This window comes from Ambystoma mexicanum, chromosome 5p (genome assembly GCF_040938575.1).
Source record: "Ambystoma mexicanum isolate Mex_15411 chromosome 5p, UKY_AmexF1_1, whole genome shotgun sequence".
In the NCBI taxonomy this organism is placed as follows: domain Eukaryota; kingdom Metazoa; phylum Chordata; class Amphibia; order Caudata; family Ambystomatidae; genus Ambystoma; species Ambystoma mexicanum.
In genome coordinates, this window is record NC_090930.1 from 782271038 (window position 1) to 782295399 (window position 24362).

General features: G+C 45.7%; 1 protein-coding gene across 2 annotated transcripts in view; it reads right to left on the reverse strand.

Moving 5' to 3' along the window:
• The window catches only part of DCLK3 (doublecortin like kinase 3), a 312584-nt gene that overhangs the window by 111085 nt on the left and 177137 nt on the right, over nucleotides 1-24362 (reverse strand). For both annotated transcript variants that reach the window (XM_069613197.1, XM_069613196.1), the window contains exon 3: nucleotides 18915-19047. In XM_069613197.1, coding sequence (XP_069469298.1) covers nucleotides 18915-19047 — 133 coding nt within the window. The remainder of the gene's footprint in view (nucleotides 1-18914; nucleotides 19048-24362) is intronic.

The window sequence follows — 24362 nt, forward strand, 5'->3', positions numbered from 1 at the left end:
CAAAGCTCAGAAGTACCCCCTGGACCATTGCCTGGGGGCAGATTTGACAGGAACCCGCATAAGCTGAAAGAATTTCTCGAGGCCTGTACAGTGCAGTTTGCTTTTAAAGCAGCTTATTTTCCAACAGACAGGGACAAGATGGGTCACATGACAGCTCATTTGACAGGGGCTGCCTTGGCTTGGGCTACCCTCCTGGTGAGCACGAACAATCAGATCTTAGACTCATATCCAGCCTTTGTCAATAACCTTAAATTGATGTTCAGTCGACACAATATCACAGTTTCTTGTCAAGAACGTTTACTCGACTTCAAACAGGGTACCCAGGATCTACTCACTTACATTACTAGGTTCAAGCAGATGGCAGGAGAAAGTGCCTGGCCGGACAACGCCCTCATCACTCTTTTCCACAGGGAACTTGTGGAAGAACTCAAGGATGAGATCTCCAGGGTTCCTCGATCGAGCAATTTAGCTGAAATGATCACCCTATCTATGCAACTCGACTATCCCCTTCAGGAAAGGCATCTCGAGAGAAAGAAGATACGGATGAGTAGTCCCCCTTTAGATCCAAACCCTGCTCATGCAAGAGTAGTCACCCCGGAGGAACCCACGCAACTCAGGGTGACCCGAGGTGCCTTATCGGCTGAAGAACGTCAACGCAGACGTACATTATGCCTGTGCATGTACTGTGGTTCCAAGGACCACCTGGTCCAGAAATGCCCTATTGCGCCACCCCGCAAGCAGGGAAACGCCAACACCCGATTGTGAGGGTGAGCCGCCATTCGTCAAAAGCCAACGGGCTCCTCAGAACATAACACATCTCTGTATGGTATCCTTCCCATGGGTACACGCATGGTGGTTTTGAAAGTAGAGATCCAGGTCAATAATCAAACACGCAAAAAAGGTAGCAGGCGCCCCTCTCTCAAAAGAACATGGGATGATAACCTTTTCTGTGGTTTTTACCCACTGTGAGAGTCTGCAGCTATCGCTTTTAGCTCACTGTGCTTTTCATAAAGGAGGAATATCCATTTGCATATCAGTCTTTGTCCTGCCCACAAGGGCAGTCCAGCCCCGAAATGCCAGGCAAACCTCCTTTCAACAAGAGTACCAACAGCAACCCCATACATGTGTTTCAGCCTTGTTGGGCCTCATCAGTGAGGTGGAGCTGTGCCTCTCTGAGCACAGTGAGCAAGGGATCCACGTCTGGTTTCCCCAGGTAACTTAGGGTGACCAACATTTTTTGCAATGAACTTGGGGTGCAGAATTCTCTGTGGTACGATGGGCACACTTCTTTTCTCCCTACGATATAACCTTCACCTTCATTCCGAGCAATACCAATCTCAGGTCCGATGCACTTTCTAGGAAAGATACAGACCTGAGCAGTCAATTTAATTCAGAAAAACTCTTCCCTAAAGCCCTATTGGTACAGCTGATCTTAGACTTCCTACACAGAATCCGGCTAGATACTAGTGAGCACAAAGAATTCTCTCAACAGACGAACACCAAATATCCCCTTGTAAAAGAACACGGTTGTTACTTCGGGGGCAGAAGGTCTTTCTTCCCACTCAGTCTCTTCAGAAGGAAGTTTTACTAATTTGCCATGACTCCCAGATCGCAGGCCATCGGGGAGTGTACGACACTGCAGAACTGATTCAGCTGCATTTCTGTTGCAGGATGTCAGGGATTATGTCTCTTCAAGCATCACATGTCTTCAGGCCAAGACTCCCAGATCACTCCCCTTGGATGAGTTGTTGAGGATGCCCATTCCCAATAAACCTTGGCAGATAATATCTATGGATTTTATTGTGGATCTACCACCGTCTCAGGGGGCCAACACTGTTATGGTTACTATCGACTACTTCTCAAAATTGGCACATTTCATCCCTCTTCCTGGTATTCCTACTGCAGCCAAGATGGCAAGGATCTTCATAGAATCAATTTTCTCCTGACATGGCCTCCCTGATACCATTCCCTCTGACCGAAGTTTGCAGTATACATCTCGCTACTGGTGACAGGTCTGTGCCAGCCTTTCCATCAAAAGGTCCCTTAGTTCCGGATTCCGTCCGCAAACCAACGGACAGACCGAACGCCTCAATCAAACCATGGAAGGGTATCTGAGATGCTTCATCTCGCAGCTCAGGACAATTGGCTTGAGCTTCTACACCTTGCAGAATTTGCATATAATAATTACTCTCATTTTGCTCTCAAGACCAGCCCATTCTTTTGCAACTATGGCTATAATCCCACCTGCTTCCCAACCCTGATGCCAACTTCCACCCAGTTTCCGGATACCAACATTTTAATATCCAATATCCAACAGGGACACAAATCAGCACAAGCCACACTTTTGGAGGCTCAAGAACGGGTCAACCGGTTTGCAGACCGTCATCGCTTACCTGCTCCACCTTTTATCCCCAAGGGATCTGGTTTGGCGGTCCTCCCGTTTTTTACCACAGCACCTTGTGCCTTCCAAACTGTCTCCCCGGAACTTTGGACCTTTTGAAATCTTGGAGTCCTGAGGTATAGCGGCTTTCCTCCTTAAGCTTCCCACTTCTTGGTCCAGGATTCACCTTGTTTTTCAAATATCTCAGTTAAAACCACATGTTCCTGACTGCTTTCTTCGAGATTCTGGTTCTCATCCTCCTCCGGTTCTTACATCTTCTGGGCCTGAGTTTGAGGTGTCAGGCATTTGTGACTCCCTTTATTTCCGGGGCAGTCTCCAGTATTTGGTAAACTGGAAAGGCTACTCTCCGGCTGATCTGTCATGGGGGCTGGCTTCGTCGTGCACGCCCCTCACTTGATGTGGGTGTTTGTTAGGCAGAATCCTGTGCAGTGCCCTTAGGGACCACTACACGCAATTAAGGCTACAAGTGGTAATACAAGTTCACCTTTGGTACAAGCCTGTACTACTATGTTAAAGTGGTAGCAGTAGCGGAGCAGCCAGGCTTATCTCAAGAGTATATGAGCAGTAGCAGAGATTACACAAAGGGACCACAATTACTGGGCTCAATCAAACACTGACTCAAGGTTTCAGGTAAAAAATGTAAGTACATTTATTTTTAAACCATTTGTTATAAACACAACACTTTTATTAATTCAAAACCACACGTAAAATACACTACAACCAACCAATTCACTTGGTAAAGAATAACTCAAGGTAAGTACCCTATGTTTTAACGGACCGGTGTTGTGAAACAAAAGACATTGCCAGGAATACATATGCGATCACTTTTTGACAGTAATGACAATTCGGTCTTACGAAAGATACGAGTATCCGCGGCAGGAAATGTTACCGGGGCAAAAACACACTTACCACCTGAGTTAACCAGAGAGAGTTGCGGGCAAAAATCATAGGCAATACTTTTGTCAGGGCAGACAGAATCAGAGAACACTAGTTGACAGAAATTCAAGAGTCAATAGGCCGGATCCAGTGTCAAGTGGAACCGGATTCCTGTTGTCGAGGATCACACAGTCGGACAGTTCAAGATTCAACATTGCCAGGAGTACTTAGATATTGTCAACAGAGGAAGCAAAAGTTATAAGAAGGAGGGAAGATAAGGACAAGCCTTGGAGGAGGAGAAAAGGGATTAACCCTAGCTCCTCGAAGCAGAACACAGTCCCTTATTCAAGAAATAAGCTGGTGCCACGGCAGTTGTTCCTGGTAGTTTCCTGCAGACCCACGGTTCCTGGAGCTTCGGCAAGAAGGAGGACGTCTGAAGGGGGTCTGCACTACACAGGGATGAAGCCAGCAGCAGCGACGGTGAATAAAAGGTGCGCGCCATAAAAACAGGAGAGGCTCTTCAGATGGCTATCCGGACCACTACAGTAGTGTGCAGCGATTTCGACCAAGGAGAGGATCCTCTGGCTGTCGAAGATGAGCTGGTTAACCCCACCATGCTCGAGGGAAGAAGACTCTGGACTGGATCTTCTGATTTTGATTTTGATTATTTCTAAATGCGCACCAGGCAGACCAAACTGCATTCGGGCGCAGTTGTTAACTAAGAAATGACATTTGGCTGTGGGGAGCTGAGGGGGGCTGTATATGCCCTATAGTTAGCTTCACTTGAATAGGTAGGTTTTCAACTCTTTCCTGAAACCCTCTAGAGACTTACATGATTGTATGGCAATGGTAGCTCATTCCATACTTTTGGGCCAGATACAGAAAACCTCCTATCGACTTTCGAGGTACATTTGATACGTGGAACATCCACCAGAAGTTTATCTCCTGACCGGAGGTCTCTAGTAGGTTGGTGATGGTGAATTCTTGTGATCAGGTATCTGGGTGCAGTTTTATAGTAGCACTTATACATGAGGCATGCCACTTTAAATTTTACTCGATCCTGCACCATAAGCCAATGGAGTGCTCTCTGAGATGTTGAAACATGATCTCTTTTCTTTAAGTGGGCTATAAGTCTAACTGCTGCATTCTGTGCCCTCTGCAGTCTCAACATCTGTTTCGCTGGAATCCCTATCATCAGACTATTACAATAGTCAAGATGTGAGTTTACCAGCGCTCCTACAACCACAGAGTGATCTTGGGCTGCTATGAAGGGGAGTATTATCCTGAGCATCCGTAAGGAATGGTATGCGGCTTTTACTTTGGCCCCTACCTGTGCCTCACTAGCCAGATTCTCTTGCCATATACATCCAAGGTTTTTCACTTTCTTTGCAAATGGAATCTCTTCGTCCCGAATCTGTGGTGTCATATTTAGTTCTATGTTTTTGTTCTTTTTCTCTGATTTGAACAGTATCACCTCTGTTTTTGCTGCATTAAGCTGCAACTGGTTGCATGCCTCCATTTTTTATGTCTTGCATACATCTATTGATCCCTTCAAATGCTTCGGGCAGATTCACTGTCTCCACATAAATCTGTGTATCGTCGGCATAAGAATGGAAACGTAGGCCATGTTTCCTCAAGATGTCAAACAGTGGTTGAATATACAGGTTAAAAATCAGAGGTGAAAGCGCTGACCCCTGGGGTACCCCACAGCTCAGCTGTATTAGTTCTGATAGGAAGGCTCCCAGGGTCACCTGTTGGGTTCTATCCTGCAGAAAGGAATGGAACCAGTCCACCACTACTTTGGCAGCTCTCCCTATTTTTCCAATCCTTTGAAGGATGGTCTTGTGGTTGATCGTATCAAAAGCTGCAGACAGGTCAAGCATCAAAAGTGACCTCGTCGAAGGGTAGATAGCTCAGGACTGCAGCAGGGCGTCACCGGGACAGGATGATTGCATCAGCCGTCTTCTCCGCTTCTCTTCAGTTCCTTGTAGTTCCAGTGGCGACTCTGACTTCCAGCCCAAGAGTCCTGCCTTTTATGCTATAATCCCCCATTCACACAGCCTGGCTGTCAACCACGCAGCAGGGGGGTTGTCCAGCCCGGACAACCACCTCAGCCAATCATGGCAAAGTGCGACTTGGGTTTCCTAGGATACCCTGTGTAGGGGGTGACTACACCCCTCCCTCACATTCAGCCCACCTAGACACCCAGATACCTAGAGGGGGGCTTCTTGCAGAAGCTCGCCAAAAGACGGTGAACAAAGAAACCAAACCTGGTTTGCCGCGCAAAGTAAAACACAAGAAGGACTTTATCAAAAAGGAATGGCGAATAAACCTGACCGGAGCCAAAAGAAAAAGTATTTGGTCAAGCGGGTTTATGTTCGAGGCTAATATAATAGCCTAAAACAATACCATGTTTATATAGTATAAACGCGGTCAAAAAGTTAGGGTAGATACCACTGCCACCAGCCAAGTCTAAATGTTAAAAGAGCAAAACAAGGCTCTAGGAGGTACAGATAAAAAGGGCTAAGAAGTAACCCTTTCCAATACTCCATGTAAGATGGTGTGTACTGGATCTGTGGTTAGATGACTATGTAAAGTTAATGGCAACTTTACCCTTTTCTGGGGGACATGGAGTCGGTGGGACATCTAAAAGACAACCCTGTGTCACTGCACTGTAGGTGCTGTGTAACACACAAAATAAGGGGGCTACTGAAGTGGTGTACTCCAGAGCCTACAATCACAAAAACAGATGAAATATACATGGCAAAACATGGGTAAGAGTGGGGGAAATGTTCACACTCTTACCAAGTGAAAAAATGAACTCCAGAAATCCAACAAAGCTGCTGAGGGACTCACTAGGTAAGGGAAATTACCCATTGAATGAGAATTCTCCCTAATAGCGTTTCATTGGTTGCACCCTGGCAAACCGCAGTGCATGTCCCTTGGAAGGGGGCATAGTGTCACACCTCGCTCCCAGCATTGGTCACTATGGAGGAGATGGAGGCATGTTGGTCCAGTATTGTGTGCTACTTCCAAGATGGCGCTGGGTGTGCCATGTGCATCTCTAGTCTTTGGTCCTAATTCCATGCCTCGTCTTTCTATGCCTCGTTTTGATGCAGTAAGAATACTTGAGCTGTCTGGTGCAAGGACCTGGCGTGTCCCTAATCCTGTAGCATACGCTCCGTGAGTTCGCTTCCTAGAGATATGCACTCATTGTGCTCCTTCCTGGCAAGCGTACTAACCTTCTCTCTTTTCAACTTGTCACAGAATCAAACTACGCCCTCGCGTTCAATCCTCCTGGCTTCCTCTCTCCCACTGGCTTCCCGGGACTCGGTTCACTTCAGTAGGCTCTGCCTTGTTTACTTCTCACCACCGCTCCGCCATTACGTTTGTTCTGACTTTCTAATTTCTCGCCTTTCAGTCGCACTCCTTCCCTACTGAGCAATGAACAAAACATCCTTGTAGAACTACTCATTCTCACCATTGCGGTAGGTAGGCAGAATTACTTTCTGTACATTTCGCATTTCGCTACATGCACAGTCTTACACAGAGTTCAGTTCTTCCCAGGTTGTTTCAATCTCACTTTAGTACAACAGTTACTGACATAGGCACACCGTTTAAAGGGCTCTTGGTACGCAGTCTAATCCCCTCGAACAGTCAAACCCTTTTCTCATCTTCACGCACACTTAACTATCTCTTTCTATCCCTCAGTCTGACCACATACCTGATTACCAGACACCAGACAAAGTCCCACCCGGACAGCTGTACTAGACGTCTTCGCAGAAGCCATTGCATCCAGAGTCAAGGCAGTTTCACTGCATGCTCTGCTACAGCACACGCAGACCGGGGTTAGACTGAAGAGTTCCAGATCAGGGTTTATCTTCTCCTAGAGGGTTTTCCCTGGGCCGCTTGTTCTTCCAAGGTATGTATATATTTAATAGACCCAGGAGAGTGCAAGGATCCCAGGAAGCCTCTCACTTCCAACTGGTGGTTGCATCTGGTGCAGGTTAGTCCTGGCAACTTTCACTTTTCTTACTTGTTTGATGAGATTAGTTTACAAGATCGAAGGAGCATACCGAGGGGGTGCCCACTCCCAAATTGCAAAAGAAAAAACAACAAGAAGGCGTGCTCCAAAAACTATGGCGAAAAGGGGAAGAAACGGCCACTGACGAACGGGTGCCAGCCCACCAGGAATCTAGAGTGGTTTCATCACCAAAGATGACAGAGCAGGACTCCACACCGAAATAAGGAAGGGGGCATACTTTCACACCTCGCTCCCAGCATTGGTCACTATGGAGGAGATGGAGGCATGTTGGTCCAGTATTATGGGCAACTTCCAAGATGGCGCCGGGTGTGTCATGTACATCTCCAGTCTTTGGTCCTAATTCCATGCCTCGTCTTTCTATGCCTCATTTTGATGCAGTAAGAGTACTTGAGCTGTCCGGTGCGAGGACCTGGCGTGTCCCTAATCCTGTAGCATACGCTCTGTGAGTTCGCTTCCTAGAGATATGCACTCCTTGTGCTCCTTCCTGGCAAGCTTACTAACCTTCTCTCTTTTCGACTTGTCACAGAATCAAACTACGCCCTCGGGTTCAATCCTTCTGGCTTCCTCTCTCCCACCGGCTTCCCGGGACTCGGTTCACTTCGGTAGGCTCCACCTTGTTTACATCTCGCCACCGCTCCGCCATTACGTTTGTTCTGACTTTCTACTTTCTCGCCTTTCAGTCGCACTCCTTCCCTACTGAGCAACGAACAAAACATCCTTGTAGAACTACTCATTCTCACCATTGCAGTAGCTAGGCAGAATTACTTTCTGTACATTTCTCATTTCACTACATGCAAAGTCTTACACAGAGTTCAGTTCCTCCCAGGTTGTTTCGATCTCACTTTAGTACAACAGTTCCTGACATAGGCACACCATTTAAAGGGCTCTTGGTACGCAGTCTAATCTCCTCGAACAGTCATACCCTATTCTCATTTTCACGCACACTTAACTATCTCTTTCTATCCCTCAGTCTGACCACATACCTGATTACCAGACACCAGACAAAGTCCCACCCGGACAGCTGTACTAGACGTCTTTGCAGAAGCCATTGCATCCAGAGTCAAGGCAGTTTCACTGCATGCTCTGCTACAGCACACGCAGACCGGGGTTAAACCGAAGAGTTCCAGATCAGGGTTTATCTTCTCCTAGAGAGTTTTACCTGGGGTGCTTGTTCTTCCAGGGTATGTATATATTTAATAGACCCAGGAGAGTGCAAGGATCCCAGGGAGCCTCTCACTTTAAACTGGTGTTTGCATCTGGTGCAGGTTAGTCCTGGCAACTTTCACTTTTCTTACTTGTTTGATGAGATTAGTTTACAAGATCGAAACAGCATACGGAGGGGGTGCCCACTCCTAAATTGCAAAAGAAAAAACAACAAGAAGGCACGCACCCAGAACTATGGCGCAAAGAAGGGGAAGAACCAGCCACTGATGAACGGGTGCAAGCCCACCAGGAATCTAGAGTGGTTTCATCACCAAAGATGACAGAGCAGGACTCCACCAGTGAAATAATAAAACAATGCTTCAACGACTTCAAGGACCAAATGACGGAAGCACTTCAGGCACAACTCGCACTTATAAGAACAAAACTTGCACAATCCTTACAGGAGGTGAAAAGTGACATAAATAACTTGGCAGAGAGAGTAGAAACAAGTGAAACAGCGATTCAAGATATTGCAGAAGATACGCGCAAAATTGATATACTGACTGACCAGTTGGCAACAGCGACCCACAATATGGAAATACAAATGGAAGATCTCAAAAATGGATCAAGGAGATCCAATATTCGGGTCAAATTCCTCCCTGAAACGATAGAGGATCGAGACTTAAGAGGAACTATCAACAAGTGTTTGCTGATCTTTTAGACTTAGAAACGGGGGAAGATGTTCCGCTAGACCAAATACATTGGGGGGCTCAAAACGTAAGGACCCAGGAGCAAGGCCCAGAGATGTGGTTGTGGCAATACAAAGGTATGGACAAAAAGAGGCAATTTTGCAGGCAGCAAGAAAAGCAAATCCTACCAAGGTTAACAGATCTGAAATTCAATTGTACCAAGATTTGGCACAGGTAACTTTGTTGAAGCGAAGACTCATGGGTCCAGTAGTAAAGGTTTTGATCAAAGCTTGCTACAGATGGATATTCACTTTTGGACTACCTTTTGCATGGGAAGGACAACAACACTGAATCACCACTTGTGAAGAAGGATTACGGATATTAAAGATGGAAGAAGAAGGGAGTCACCAAAGGGAAGCTCAACATTTTCGAGAGACTGGGAGGTGAAAAAGATGGGAATGGACCAAATCAACTGGAGATAAATCATCAAAGGGATGATTCCAAGGAGGTGTCGATAGACGTATGGACATCCAAGTTCAACAGAGAAGGTAAAATGTGCTCTATTTTTAAGTTTAGGAATTTTGGGACTGTAGAGGTGATTGTGGTCGATACTATAATCTGAGGGGAGCAGGAAGTCCGAGTGAACGAGGTGGTGGGGCAGGTGGGGGATGTTCTCTGCACTTGTAATCGGGGGTACGATGTGTAAGGGTAGACCCGCACAATTAATCTCTAGGTGTGCAGTAGAGCTCAAGCTCCATTGCGCAACGCATGGGAGGAAGGGGAATAGGTTGGGCTTAACTTGGGAGAAGAGGGGGTGTAGGGGAGGGGGATCACAGGGGTGTGGGGTAAAGAGTTTGGGGTGGTCAGCTGCCAAAGGAATCAGCATAAGGGGCTTAAACTCCCCAGTCAAACGATGTAAATTGGGATTGTTTCTGAGCCGCGAAAAGCCTGACGTGGTGACATTTCAAGAGATGCAAGTTTCAAGAAAAGATGTGAATAAATTAAAATTATTTGGATACCTACATATCATTCAATCAAACAACAAGGGGAAAAGGGAGGGGTCCTAAAAGCTTTGAAAGATCAGGTTGGTCAGATTATATTGGCCAAAAAAATGGATAAGGAGGGAATGTATCGTTTCATTAAAATGCCCATGGGGAGAAAGAGATATACGATTGCTACAGTCTATGCTCCAAACTTGGGGCAAGATGGGTTTTTACACAGGGTTCTGGGCAAGTAGAAAGGTTTGCAGAAGGACAAATTATCCTGACAGGGGATTATATTATGGCCTGGGATCCACTAGTTGATAGGAGCAGGGTTGGAAAATTTTGCAACAACCCCCCACTCAAACATTAAAAATTAGTATGGCCAATTTATCATTAATAGATGCTTGGAAAGAAACTCAGCAGGACAACAAAGGGTATACGTTCTATTTATCTGTCCATGGGACATTCTCTATGATAGACTATATGTGGGTCTCAGCTGCATTATTAGGACAAATACAGAAGATGGTTACGGGCCCTATAACCTTATCTGAACATGCACCATTAATGCTAGTAATTCTTCAGGAAAACAAAGGGACAAGGTTATGGCGGTGGACATTTCCAGAATATATCATAAAAGATCAGGTACTGGGTGAAGATATTCTGAGTAATATTAGGAAATATTACAAACTAAATGGGACCCAGGGAACACCAGAAAGGTGGGTATGGGATGCTTTTAAAGCGACCATGGGGTGTGAATTTATAGCAAAAAAGAGAAGCAATTAGCAGTAGCACAATTAGAGCTGGAAACGCAATTAAAAATAGTTATGAAGGAGATGGAAACAAACAAGGGGATAGTAGTACGGAAAAAATATAGGTACCTCAGAGGACAATTAGACTTGCTGCAGACGAGGCGTGCCGAGAAAGCCCTGTTGTATTTAAGACAGAGTTACTACATCAAAGCCAATAAGGCTGATCGCCTGTTGGCACAACAAGACGAATGAAGGAAGAAGCAAGGACTATTCATAAATTTGAAATGGGGCAAGGCAATATAAACTATTCCTCCTAAAAAATAATAGAAGCATTTACAAAGTATTATTCAGCTTTATATACCTCAGACTCCCAAGTACAAAAGACATACTTGGAACAATGTGGTTAAACAAACTAGATGCAGCAAAAGGGAAGAGTTAGACGGTGAGATGACCTCATAGGGAGTTTGGTTGGCGATAAAGCCTCTACCTCTTCACAAGGCCCTGGGACCGGACAGTTTCCCAGCATTATTTTATAATACCTATATAGAGGTCTTGACTCCGGTGTTGACCTCACTTTTTAATTCCTTCAGGGAGAGGGTACTATTACATTTGCAATGGAAGTGGCTAAGGTGGTGCTTTTTCCAAAGCCAGGTAAGGCAGAACCCAATGTGGATCCTACAGACCTATAGCTCCTATCAATATAGATGCCAAACATTATACCAAAATATTAGCAACTAGACTGGGAAGGCATGTACCGATACGAGTGCATCCAGATCAATCAGAATTTGTTATAGGTAGGCAAACATTTGACAATACAATTCGAGTGAGCCATTTGATCAAGAAAATAAACAAAGCAGGAATATCAGCAGGGGTAATAACGCTAGATGCCCAGAAGGTGTTTGATCGAGTCGAGTGGCCCTTTCTATTCCTGACAATGGAGGCTGTGGGATTTGGTCCTAGATGTTTGCAAATAGTAAGGGCGAATTATCAATCCCCAATTCTCCAACTCGCAATTAATGGTGATCTCTCGCATGAAGTTTGGGTAACTAAGGGGACCACACAAGGGTGCCCGTTGGCTCCCGTATTATACGCATTACATCTTGAGCCACTATTATCTAGAATAAGGGACGAGGAGAAAATCAAGGGTATTCAATTCGGGGGAGAAAAACCTAAAGTAATGGCCTTTGTGGATGACCTATTATTGACGGTGACTGGCATGCCATCTTCTTTGTCAGCCCTAACAACAGAATTGACACAATGTGGGGAAGTGGTGGGCCTGAAAATTAACATACAAAAATCAGTGATGATGAAATTACAAGAAGGGAAAATATCAGGAAGGGGGGATGGCGACGAGAATCAGTTTGGACTAATGGACTAACGGAATGGGGAATAAGATACCGGGGTATACAATTAACTGATTACTTGGAGTCGATGTATCGAGTAACTTATCTCCCTCTTTTGGAGTCAATGAAACAATGGCTTAAGATACGCAACTTCCTGACAACATTGTGGATAGGAAGAATAAATGTAATTAAAATGATGGTTCTCCCAAAAGTGTTGTATTTTTTCCAGGTGCTACCAATAATGGACCCCAAGAAATGTTTTAAGACACTCAATAAGATTACAAGGGATTATATCTGGAGAGGTAAGAAACCTAGTGTTGCATGGACGACATTAACAGCATCAGTACTTGGGACTTGTAATGAACTGGTGCACTGGCAGAAACGGTGTTACGAGTCCGGCGGACACTCGGCAGGAGCACCGGCGGGTTACCACCAGACTTGTAATGAGGCCCTTCAAGGGGCACTAACGGTAATTCTGTTGGGCCGTATCCCGGTGGATTTGCCACCAGAATACTGCCCAACTCGTAATGAGGCACATAGTGCATTGAATCAGTTAAATATCTTTTAATGAAATGTCCACAGTTGAAAAGCTGGAGAAAGGTGTTTTTAGGGAAATGTGTGGTAACACTGAATTCCTCAGTGAAAGAAGAGCTCTGGCCCAGAATAATGAATGGTAACCAGATCTCACTGATTCTAAATTATTTTAGGTTCTGGGACAAGATTGAGACACTATTAGGTCAAATTAATTGAGAGGTAGAAAGAGAGAAGGGAGGAGGGCAAGGGACGTATTGAAGGTGTTTATTGAAACAGATAGAGTTTGTTATTTTACAATACAAATATAAGTGGTGTTGTGAAATGGGAAGGCAGGTCGAATACTGTGATAGTATTTGAACATCTTTTTTTCTGAAGTTAGATTCTTTCTAATGAGATGCAATATTAGGAATGTGAAACTTAAGATGAAATGTATAATATGTGAAATTGTTTTTCAATGCTGTCAATATAGTCTTGATTTTATTTTTACAGTGCTTAAGGATTTTAAACAATAATGAGCACTATAAATGTAAATAAATAAATGTCTAATTCCAAGATGCAAATATGTCTTGTACATGCTAGTAGTTAAGCCTAGACTAAGTGCAACCATAACAATAGAGTGCCAGAGAGCACGTTCTCTAAATTCCTAATTTGTCCATGACCTGGTGTTAGGGAGAATTCTCAGAAATGTGCTAATTCCCTTCTAGAGAACTTCTTCTTAGAGACACCCAGCTCTTTTGCTGGACTTTAGGACTTTTAACTTCTAACCTGGAGAGAGTGAGATCTTTTTCCCACTCTCTCAAGTATTTTTCTGTCATTTGGTATCATTGTGTTTTCTTTACCTTTGGAGTCTGACACACTCCATAGGCATCATCTTTACATTGTGACACACAGCACTTTCATTGCAGTGACACAGGGAAGTCTCTTAGATTTCCCAAAGGTTTAAATACCTTCTCTTGGTAAAACTACTGTTTCCAAGAAAAGTGAAGTGAAATTGACTTTACTTACATTTTGTAACTTTCTAGACCAAGCACACACTATCTTACACACTATCTTACAATAGGGTGCTGGAGGGGTTACTTAGTAGCCCCTTTGTCTAGTTTCTCAGGTAACATATTTATGTTAGCCTTTCCATGATTAAAGGCTGATGGCAGTGGTTTACTTTTTTCTACCGTTGTGTGTTTTTATCGGGGGCTGCAATTGTGGCTGCAGTAAAGCACCCATGGGTGCCCATTTTGTCAAAATGGCCTTGGTCTTCTTTTTTCACCATTTCTTGTTGAAAAGGTCCTTCTTGAGATTTACTCTGCGCGCCAAACCAGGTTTGGTCCCTTTGTTCATTTTGTCTTTTGCAGAATTCACAAGCGAAGCCGCCTATGGCTCCAGCGTGTCTAGCAGGGCAGGAAGCGTGGAAGGTGCCCGAAACTCCCTGTGCTTAATCTCCTTGGTTACAGGAATGCACCCAAGGGTGATTGGCTGGAGGGCTGTCCTTGGAGGACAACCACCCTGCTGTGTGAGTGACAGCTAGGCTGCCAATGAAGGGGAGAAACCTGCATAAAAGGCCAGGCTTTTTGCTTGGAAGGCAGAATCGACCACTGGACGAAGGAATCCGAAGAAGAACTTGGAAAAGACGCCTGCTGCAAATCCTGGACCATTGGTTTGCCCGGTGAAGCCCTGCTGCAGTGCTGAAGCTCTGAATTCGCCTCGACTAGAGAAAACCTGCAAAGGACGACCTCTCCCCTTGGGTGGGTTGGACCAATCGAGCTCATCTGGAAATCCACTCAGAGCTGGCTGTACTGCCATTGCTGCTGCAGGAACAGAAGTGCCAGGGAGAGGAACACCAGAATCGAGTGGGTATCTTTAAGTCAGACCCAAGCTCCAGGAAGATCCTCCAGACTCCCAGGAAGCAGGACTGACCAAGCCTGAGCCACCTCAACAGAGTGCTGGACCCCAGATGTGAGGAAAGTCCATAGTGGTATCCGAGAACCGCAGTGTTGCTATTTGCGAGAGCGGCGAGGAGCAGAAACCGCGAAATGCTGCTGATCTGAAGTTTGCTCATTGCTGCTGCCGACCTTCCATTCGTAGTGCAGGAGTCCCCAAAGTCCTCCCTCTTGTCCCCATGACTGAGGCCAAGGAACAACAGGATCTGCAGACCTATACAGGAACAGAAGCCAGCTGGAACCAATTTCTTCTAACCAACGGTACTGTAAAACTAAGGGGACTTACCTCTTGTTGTGTAGCCTTGCTAGTTCTCTGTAGACTTGTATTGGTTGCTTTTGCAGAGCTGCTTGTCCCCCACAAGCCTCCCAGCTTGTGGTCCCACAGTGATTCTATTTTTTCTACAAATACTTCTAAAACGTTGTTCAAGATGTTTACTTACCTGCAAGAAGTGCTTCAGCTCACCTAGACTTTTGCTCAATTAACTTTGGCTGGCCTGGCTCCCTGAAATACTCTTCTTCCCTCTGACTTTGTGCTTTACCTTTCCTCCAGGAAAGGGTTAATGTCATGATGCCTACCCCCGGGCATCCGGACCAAGCCCATCAGCGCCGGGAGCAGGCATCCAGGTGCTTACTAAAAGCCCAGCAGCCCCGGCTAGGGGCTGTCTGGGTACAGTCCTGGCGCCATTGGCGCCAGGCTCATAGAGGAAATCAGTCCTGGTGCCATAGGCGCCTGGCTCATGTACATTACTTACCTCATGCAGACCATGCTGCAATGGAGTCAAGCCAACGTGAGGCCTGAATGGGACTACTTTACTTCAGGGACTATTTTTTTACTCAGGTGTGGTTCTGGGGGAACTTCTTACCTGGGACTACTTTGAAGGCTATTTAAACCACGCCCAAACAGCAGCACATGCTTTGCGTTATTCTGCATCCAGCAGCGTAATGCTCACCGTGCCTGCAGTCAGCAACCAGTCTTCTGCCACGCCCGCCTCGAATCCAGAGCTCCTAGAAAAAGAGGAAAGAAGAAGTAAAGGTTAGAACACGGACATTATTTTAATTCCTTACCTGATTCCGGATCCATCACATCTTGGAACTTGGAAAGGACATTATTTCTGCACGCGTCGCATCGCCAGCTACAGCGCCGCGCCATACTCACCAGTCCTCACAGCATTTTTCGATTCGGCGCTGCCTCATCATTTTCTTCGCCGAACCCCAGCATCTAGGGGAAAAAGAAATATAAGGTGAGCCGAGAGAGCCAACAAATACAATCTCTTTTTACCACCATATACTTACCTGATTTACCACCGGAGGCATTATTCTTTAACATCCCGCAACTTCTTACGCTGCACCTGTAAGGAGAAAGAAAAACAAGTTAAATACACGCATCTTTTACCGGACAGTGTTGGGTAATACAGACTCTTACCTGAACGCCATCAGCTGCCACAAGACAATCTTCTCTTGGACCCAGCTGCAACACAAGAAGGGAATGGGACAAGAGTGAACATCGGACATATTGAACTCTTTGGACTTTATACTTACGGGTTTTCGCCAGGAACCTCAGAGTCAATATTCATCCGGAACTCTTCCAACACCTTCGAACCAGTGAAGTAACTGGTATCTACGCGCCCCTGCATTCCACGCAGGATGGAGAGCTCATCATTCAAAAACATAAGGTGAGATTACTGAAAGGGAATATCGGAGGTGATTAGTGGGGAGAACAGTGGGGTGCCATTACTAGAATCCACGGGTGGCTAAATCCCTTTCTCCACTTGCAGGAGAATACTTCTACAGGTCAAGCAGACGAGATTAGGCAGGCCAGTCCAGTCTGTCATCTCTGCACTACGCTTCACGTTGGAGGAGACCGCAGCTGTCCGGGTCCGATCAATGCCCCTGTGGGAGCCAGGTGAGCGTAACAGTTAATTTACTTTGCATTGGGGGGTTGAAAAGTATGTACTTGCTCCAGAATATTTGTGTAACCTTTGTTTTATTCTCAACCCCTTTTCTTTGACACCGAACTCGGTATTGCTCTAAATGTACCAGTGATATATTAATGTCCACAATGTCCTAGTTATTTAAATCACCTCAGGGTGTAGGAACTATCTGTGTGCCATCCGAAATGGGTACTTGCTGATTTAGAGAAACTAAGAGTGTGTATTTTGAAGTGTATTTGTGTGTTACTTATATATTGCTCCCTTCTGATGGCTTATTCAACTGACAGTTATATAAATTAAAAATTGTTTAATCAAGAAACCTTGAGTGTAAGAGTTTCTTTGAATACTTGCCACTGTGAATCTCTGTGTAAAAACCCTACTGCTCACATTGACCCCTCTTGAGATAAACCTGGCTGCTCAGCGACACTACCAACCTGTGTAGTACAGACATACACCAAAGTTTGGGTTATCTATTGCCAGGAGGACAGGGTTGGTGTAGTCGCCCCATAGGGCAGTGCACACAATCTTGCCTAACACCTTGTAACAAAAACTCAAAGAACATTTAAAGTTTGCCTTTCCAGAAAGCATGCGACAATCCATTGATGAAGGTTGTGATCAAATACAATGATTATTGTTTTATTCTGAGATGGAGGTGAATGGTGTAAGGAAGAGAAGGGGTGGAAAGGGGGCCAGAGGATGAGAGAAGATTCAGAAAGAGCAGATGTGAAAAGGAAGGAGAGATGGAAGGGGGAGAGAGAGCAGATGTGAAAAGGAAGGAGAGATGGAAGGGGGAGAGAGAGCAGATGTGAAAAGGAAGGAGAGATGGAAGGGGGAGAGAGAGCAGATGTGAAAAGGAAGGAGAGATGGAAGGGGGAGAGAGAGCAGTTTGAAATGGGACAAAAGTTAAGGAGTGTGAAAGATGTGAAATTATCAGAGTATCTTCGAGCTGAAAATGTGACCAAGAGCACAGATTTCTGGGGGGTTTTGTAGGGTTTTACTCATTGAGAATCATAAATAAGACAGTGGGATTCTTTAGTCTGTTACATTTGAACAACATACCTCCTAATGGAATATATCTGACGAGCTTGATGGGCATGGCTTAGCAGCACCATGTTGTGTCTGTACAATTTCCGCTTGGCCTACCCACGTGACACAATCTCTGCTCCCTGTGAATCTCTATCATACTTAATGTGCTACGGTCTGGTGACCAGCATCCATGTGACCCTTATTCAGAGTGCAAATGCCAGCCACTAATCCACTCTCTACTTGTATGCATTTCCCCAAGTTATGGCATTCGCTTGCACACTGTGGCGTCTTTGATGCTTGTCCAGCAGGAAAGGGATCTGAACTACTGATATATGCCTAGAAATTCAGGTTAATACCAGTGATATTTCCTAATGGGTGTGGCAGGCACAATAGAGAGGAAGGGGGGGGGCAGCAGGTTGAGTTAGAAGACTTCAGGGAGTAGTAAGCCTGGGCCTTGGCTCATGTTCCAATAGCTACGCCAAGTCATAAAACACCTTAATAGAAGGGGGTTCAACTGCCATTCTCACCTTTGCAACCATACCCCAGCATACCATTGGAGCAGTTCAGTCAATATTGCTTAATTATATGCATTGACGTACACTTACAGAACCAGAACAATATTTAGCACACACGGCAAAACACATGGATTACTAGAAAAATTGGAAAGGTAAGGTGAAAGACCCCAAGGCCTCAGGGAGGTGATTAGAGCTTTGCAATGATTGCATATATGCAACAATTGGCACCCAGTCTCCTTGCCAAATAATTTTCACAACAGTATTCATTTACTGCAGTATTTCATCTCTTTTTTGGAGCGAAATTCAGGGGGGTGTTTTGGTGAGGCAATTGCGGTAGAAAATAGGGCTGCAAAATTATTCTGTAAAAACACAGAACCACTAGAGTTGTGTTTTTAATTGATCCCACACTTATATGACCCCAAGCCAGTGACCATTAGATGACCATAATGCACCACTGTAGCCATTACAGTTGGCTATTGTTCCCCTCTTGGCCAAGACACTTAGCGCACACAGTGGTGGTGGGGCACACCTTGGTATATTTTTCTGCACCCATCATGCCTTACACTGACCACCTTATGTACTTCACTCCTTTTACAGTAGCACACATCTTGTAAATGGGCAAGTAGAGTCATTAAGAGGCCCTGAAAAGCGATTCTGTTGTGATTGGAAATGAAAGCAGTTCTACTCATAGGGCACTCGTCCGAGTCAAATGATGATCAATGTAATATTTTTTTTTAATATTCACCTTTTTCCAGCAGTATTTCTGGTGCCACATAGGTCGGTGTTCCACACACAGTAAATATGGGTTCAGTCACGTGCACCGCAAGGCCAAAGTCTGCTAGTTTTAGCGTAGTGGATTTGTCTGGATTATGCTGTATCTGTAAGTAATAATAACAAAAGAAATTAATATTTATACCCCATGAGTAAACATGCAAGAAAATCCACGATCAAAATAATGGGCGCTCCCAGTAATTTAAGTGGTCAGTTTGGCACCACATAAATACTGTCTTTTAGGAAAATATTTGCTGTTCATCAATTATTTCTCAAGGATGTTATAATGTATTTGGTGAACAAAACGCTTCCACCACCTTATCACAGGTTCATTTTACAAAAACATTAAACATCTTGTCTAGCCAGATTATCTTTAAGAAGAAGGGAATCAATCAAACAATACATTCTTAAATATTTATTAAATACGATTGCTTTACGTCCTTATTAAAAAAAACATGAGTATATCCCTGCGGCCCGCGCAGTGCCAACGCATGTGCCTACACCTCGATGTTCTTCATGAAGCCTCTGGGAGCCTTAAAACACAGCTCTGCTTCCTATCTGACGTAAATGAAAACCCTTGGGTACTCCTAATAACACAATAACACCAAACTATGGTGTCTTCTTCAGGTGGAACATCTGGAAGGCAATTACTGAACCTTTAAGGTGTTCTTTCTCGAGGAGTGTGAATTACATTAACACTTTACTGCTCGCTCAGTAAAGTGCTGCCACATAGAAGAATGTGTGAGTTCTTCCTTTCTACCCTCTGACGATATGAGAAAAGTCAAATTCCAAGATCGCCGCCGACACTAGGTGACCTGTCTGTAGCTGCTGCGCAAGCCCGGCAAGGTTTAACGGCTTCTCCACCACCCCGTAGCCGGGAAAATCTACTGTTTGGTGGAGGGAAGCTGAGGGAAGTGACGGCTCCTGCAAACGAATCGGCAGGGGGACGCAAGCAGCAAAGCTGCACCAGAGCTAGCATGCGAAGCAGTGCGGTGTCGAGCCACAGAGGCCACAGTCAGGAGTGCACCGCCGCGTGGGTGGTAGGAGCGAGGAATCCGGGTCGCCCCGCTGCCCGGGGCCATGTGAGGGCAGCAGCAACTTAACCGAGGAACCAAAAAAAACCCAGCAGAACCCAAGCGGAGGAGGAGCGGGTCCGCCCGTGGAGGCGTGCAAGAAGAGAAGAGGCTCCTGGCTAGGAGTGGGGTACCGTAGAAGACTCGGCCAGGCCTGTCCCTCACTATCCACCCTCCCCCCTTGGCGGTGGGGAGATATGCATCCCTGCTGGTTGAGGAACACCAACTAAGAAGAAAAGAAGGGAAGGCCTCGAAGATGAGGAGCCACCCGGGCCGCGGTGCCAGAAGGAGGCTGGATTTGAGAAAGGAAGGAAGGAAGGAAGGAAGGAAGGGAAGGAAGGAAGGAAGGAAGGAAGGAAGGAAGGAAGGAAGGAAGGAAGGAAGGAAGGAAGGAAGGAAGGAAGGAAGGAAGGAAGGAGGGAGGGAGGGAAGGAGGGAGGGAGGGAGGAAGTCAGGGAGGGAGGGAGGGAGGGATAGGGGGGGAGGGAGGGAGAGAGGGAGGGAGGGAAGGAAAGAAAGACAGGCACACGAGACAGATGTCCAAACCATCTAAAGCAAAGGCCTCAAAACAGGCAGCGGCAGTGGTGGACACGCCAGGCACCATTCCTACCATGTGGGGCCCAGAAGAGGGGAGAGGTCCTGCAGAGGGCCCCAAGAAATGTCAGACCAAAGGGAGCCTGATGGGACGAAGCCTTTGGGACCCATTTCAAGGTAGTAACTCCAAAAAGACATGATTTCCCTCCAGACGACATTGACGAAAGCATTCCAGGAACAATTTCAGTTAATGAGATCAGATCTTAACATGGCTTTAACAGAAATAAGGAGCAGAGCATGGGAGTGAATAGGAGAAGGCGGCAGCACTGGGAGTCATGGGGGGAGGGCACCCTTGGAGGATAACCATTCAAGCGGTCCACACATAACATGAGAGGCCTCAACTCCCCTCTCAAAATGGAAAAACTGGGACTGTTTACTAGGAAACACGCCCCCGATGTGCTGGCGATACAGGAGACCCACCTCCAGAGGAAAGATCAGGCACAACTAAAATTGAAGGGCTACTCTAGTATTTGTCACGCATCAAACCCGATGAAAAAATGCAAGTGGCACTAGCTATTAGGGATGGGATAGACTTCAGTATCAAAGTCTCCCAGGTGGATAAAGGAGGCAGATATATAATCGTGGTGGGGGAATACGTGGGGGCAACATACACACTGGCATCCATCTGCGCCCCAAATGTGGGGCAAGAGGCTTTCTGAGGGAATTGTTGGAGGTTCTAGAAGGGTTTGCTCAAGGCAACATTATACTGATGGGCGATTTCAAATTAGCATGGTTCCACGGAACTGGACAGGAGTCAAGGGGGGGGGCTGCGAGGGGACAGTGGCATTGGCCTTACTGAGGGACAGGTTTGAACCCTTGGACTATGGGATGTATGGAGGGGGGGCAAGGGAATAGGGAAGCCCTTACTTTTTTCTTCAATGTACACAGGACACAACCCTCTATTGACTACATATGGGTGTCAGCCCCCCTATTGGATGCAGTGTCGGGTATTGAGTTGGGGCCATTAGGGATCACGGACCATGCAGTGGTCACAATGGACTTGCAGCTGCCCGGGCGGAGACCAGGGATGTGGGGTTGGAGGGTACCGGGAGAGCTCCTGCAGGACCTGGTCATTAAGGGAGAAGTGGAGAAGAGGATTAGGAAGTGTTTTGCCCTCAATAAAGCATGGGGGGAGGGTGTTTGTTGGGACGCGTTCAAAGCTACGAAGAGGGGAGTTTTCAAAGGTATAGACAACTGAGAGCCCTTGAAACCCAGCTAGAGGCCGAAGTTGAGGTTAGTAGGACGCAGACCATGAATGCCCCATCTAGGAAAACAGTGAGGGGAATATCATGTAGCAGTGGGCCAGGTCAATGTTTTAAGGAGCAAGAAGGCAGAAAGTTTGTTATTGTTTGTTCATCAGTGGTTTCATGATAAAGCGAATAAAGCAGACAGGTTACTAGCAAGACTTCTTAGGTGGCATCCGGTAAAAATAATATCGCTGCCATAATAGACGATCAAGGGTCCCGCCATACCCGTACAGAGAAGATTCAGAAGTATTTTGTCAACTATTGTAAGGACCTATACACGTCTCAGAACCCGCCAGATAGAACGCAGGAGAACATCCTGGAAAGCATCCGCCTTCCCAAAGTATGAGAGGAGGAAAGCTAGCAGCCAGGGCAAGAGATCACAGAAGATGAGGTCGGGAGGGTTTTAAGGGACCTCCCCACCAATAAGGTGCCAGAACCGGATGGCTTTAAAGCTAATTATGATAAGACATTTGCAGGTTCATATGTCCCACAACTGACTAGCTTCTTTAACCGCTTCTGGCAGTCAGGCAGAATTTCGGCATCAATGGAGGACGCAAAAACCATTCTCCTCCCAAGCCCAATAAAGATCATATGAAGTGCACATCATATAGACCAACAGCGCTAATAAATGTGGACGCAAAAATATACATAAACATTTTGGCCAAATGATTAGGAGGACTGCTACCCAGTCTAATCCATCCGGATCAGTCTGGCTTTGTACAGGGGCGGCAGACGTTCAACAATATAAGACGGGTAGCGCATCTGGTAGAAAAGGTGAATAAGTCCTTGGTTCCCGCAGTCCTACTGTCCCTCAATGCTGAGAAGGCCTTTGATCAAGTGGAGTCTCCTTTTCTATTCCATGTGATGGAAGGGATGGGTTTGGGAGGGAGCTTCCTGTGAATGGTTCAGGCAAACTATATCTCACAATGACGTGTCTGCTGAATAACGGGTCAATGACCAATGGTAATCAACTGAACAGTGGGACAAAGCAGAGATGTCCCCTCTCACCCTTGTTATATGCCATATGCTTAGAACCATTGCTGGAATTAATAAGGGAATCAGATGAGGTGCATGGGATATCATTTGGAGGAATACAGTAGCAGTATTCACAGATGATATGCTCTTAACTCTGGCACGTCCAGGGGAATCGTTGAGGGCAAGAAGGGAAATCCTATCGAATTTATGGGTGGCCTCGGGCCTCAAGATCAACATAACTTAATCAGAACTATTGAACCTCACGGTTAAGGGCAGAGAAGTGGCGGGGTTCAAGACTGAGTCACCATTTATATGGAGCCCAGGGGGGATCAAATACTTGGGAATTAGGATTACTCCAAATTTGGCGGGTTGGTATGCGGCCAACTAGCCGCCCATGCTCGCAACCATTAAGGCAGACCTCCTAAAGTGGAGGGCGCTTAAGATCTCCTGGATGAGTAGAATGGTGGCAGTGAAGATGGTGAAGCTCCCTAAACTGCTTTACCTATTTCAAGCACTCCCGGTGCCAGTCCTGAATACATTGTTTTGCGAGCTTAGGAAAACAAAGGGTGATTTCATATGGGAGGGCAAGGATCAGTCGAGCATTACTGACATCCCCGATGGGGAATGGAGGGATGGCACTCCTGAACTTCAGATTGTACTATGAGGTGTCCCAATTGCGGATCATACAGGAATGGTTCTCTGGAAACGGGGAATCAGTGGGTAGCAAAGGATCGGGCAGTGGTAAAGCACGACTTGGAGGCAGTTCTGTGGATGCCACGACAGCATAGGCCGAAGCACATGTACACAAGTGCTATCACTAGACTAGTGGCAGAAACATGGGACAAACTAGCAGGGAAATATGAGATCATGACATTCCCGTCCCCTTTCACTCCCATATTCAATAACCCAGACTTCTCACATGGGACAGAAGCTAGGGTATTTAAACAAATGGCGGGAGGGGGCGTGCAGAAAACTGCGAGATGTGTTCCAGGGAACTATCAGGCTGTTTATGGAGTGCAAACAGTGCTTTGGGTTGGGTGTGAAAGATTAAAAGAATATCAAGGCTTAATACCACATAATAGAAATACGCCAGTCACAAGTACTAATGTACAAGTACACTTTATTTTACAGAACAGCTGTCTGGCTCTCAGCACCCCGCAATGTGTGCAAGCAGACAATGTGAGATGAGAGAGTGCTAGACATTTCAAAAACATGAGTATTTATACATTTTTCTTACAATACCGGACACATTGACCAGCCCCTCTTCGTGTAAGACATTTACCTATAGTACATAGCTTTTCCACATAACTAATACATGTTCAAACATTCTTTGTTTGTTGTTTCTTCGTTATTTTCTGTTAAACACTTCATATGTTTTTCAAACATTGGACACAAAGGTAACAGTCCTTATTTTATTTACTTATTTACATATGTTTGTCTACCATTTGTTCTTAAGTTCAAAGTCATCTTAGTTTCAAGGAGCGAAAACAAAGATTTCTGCAAAAGCACATGTTCAGCTATTCATCATTCTGT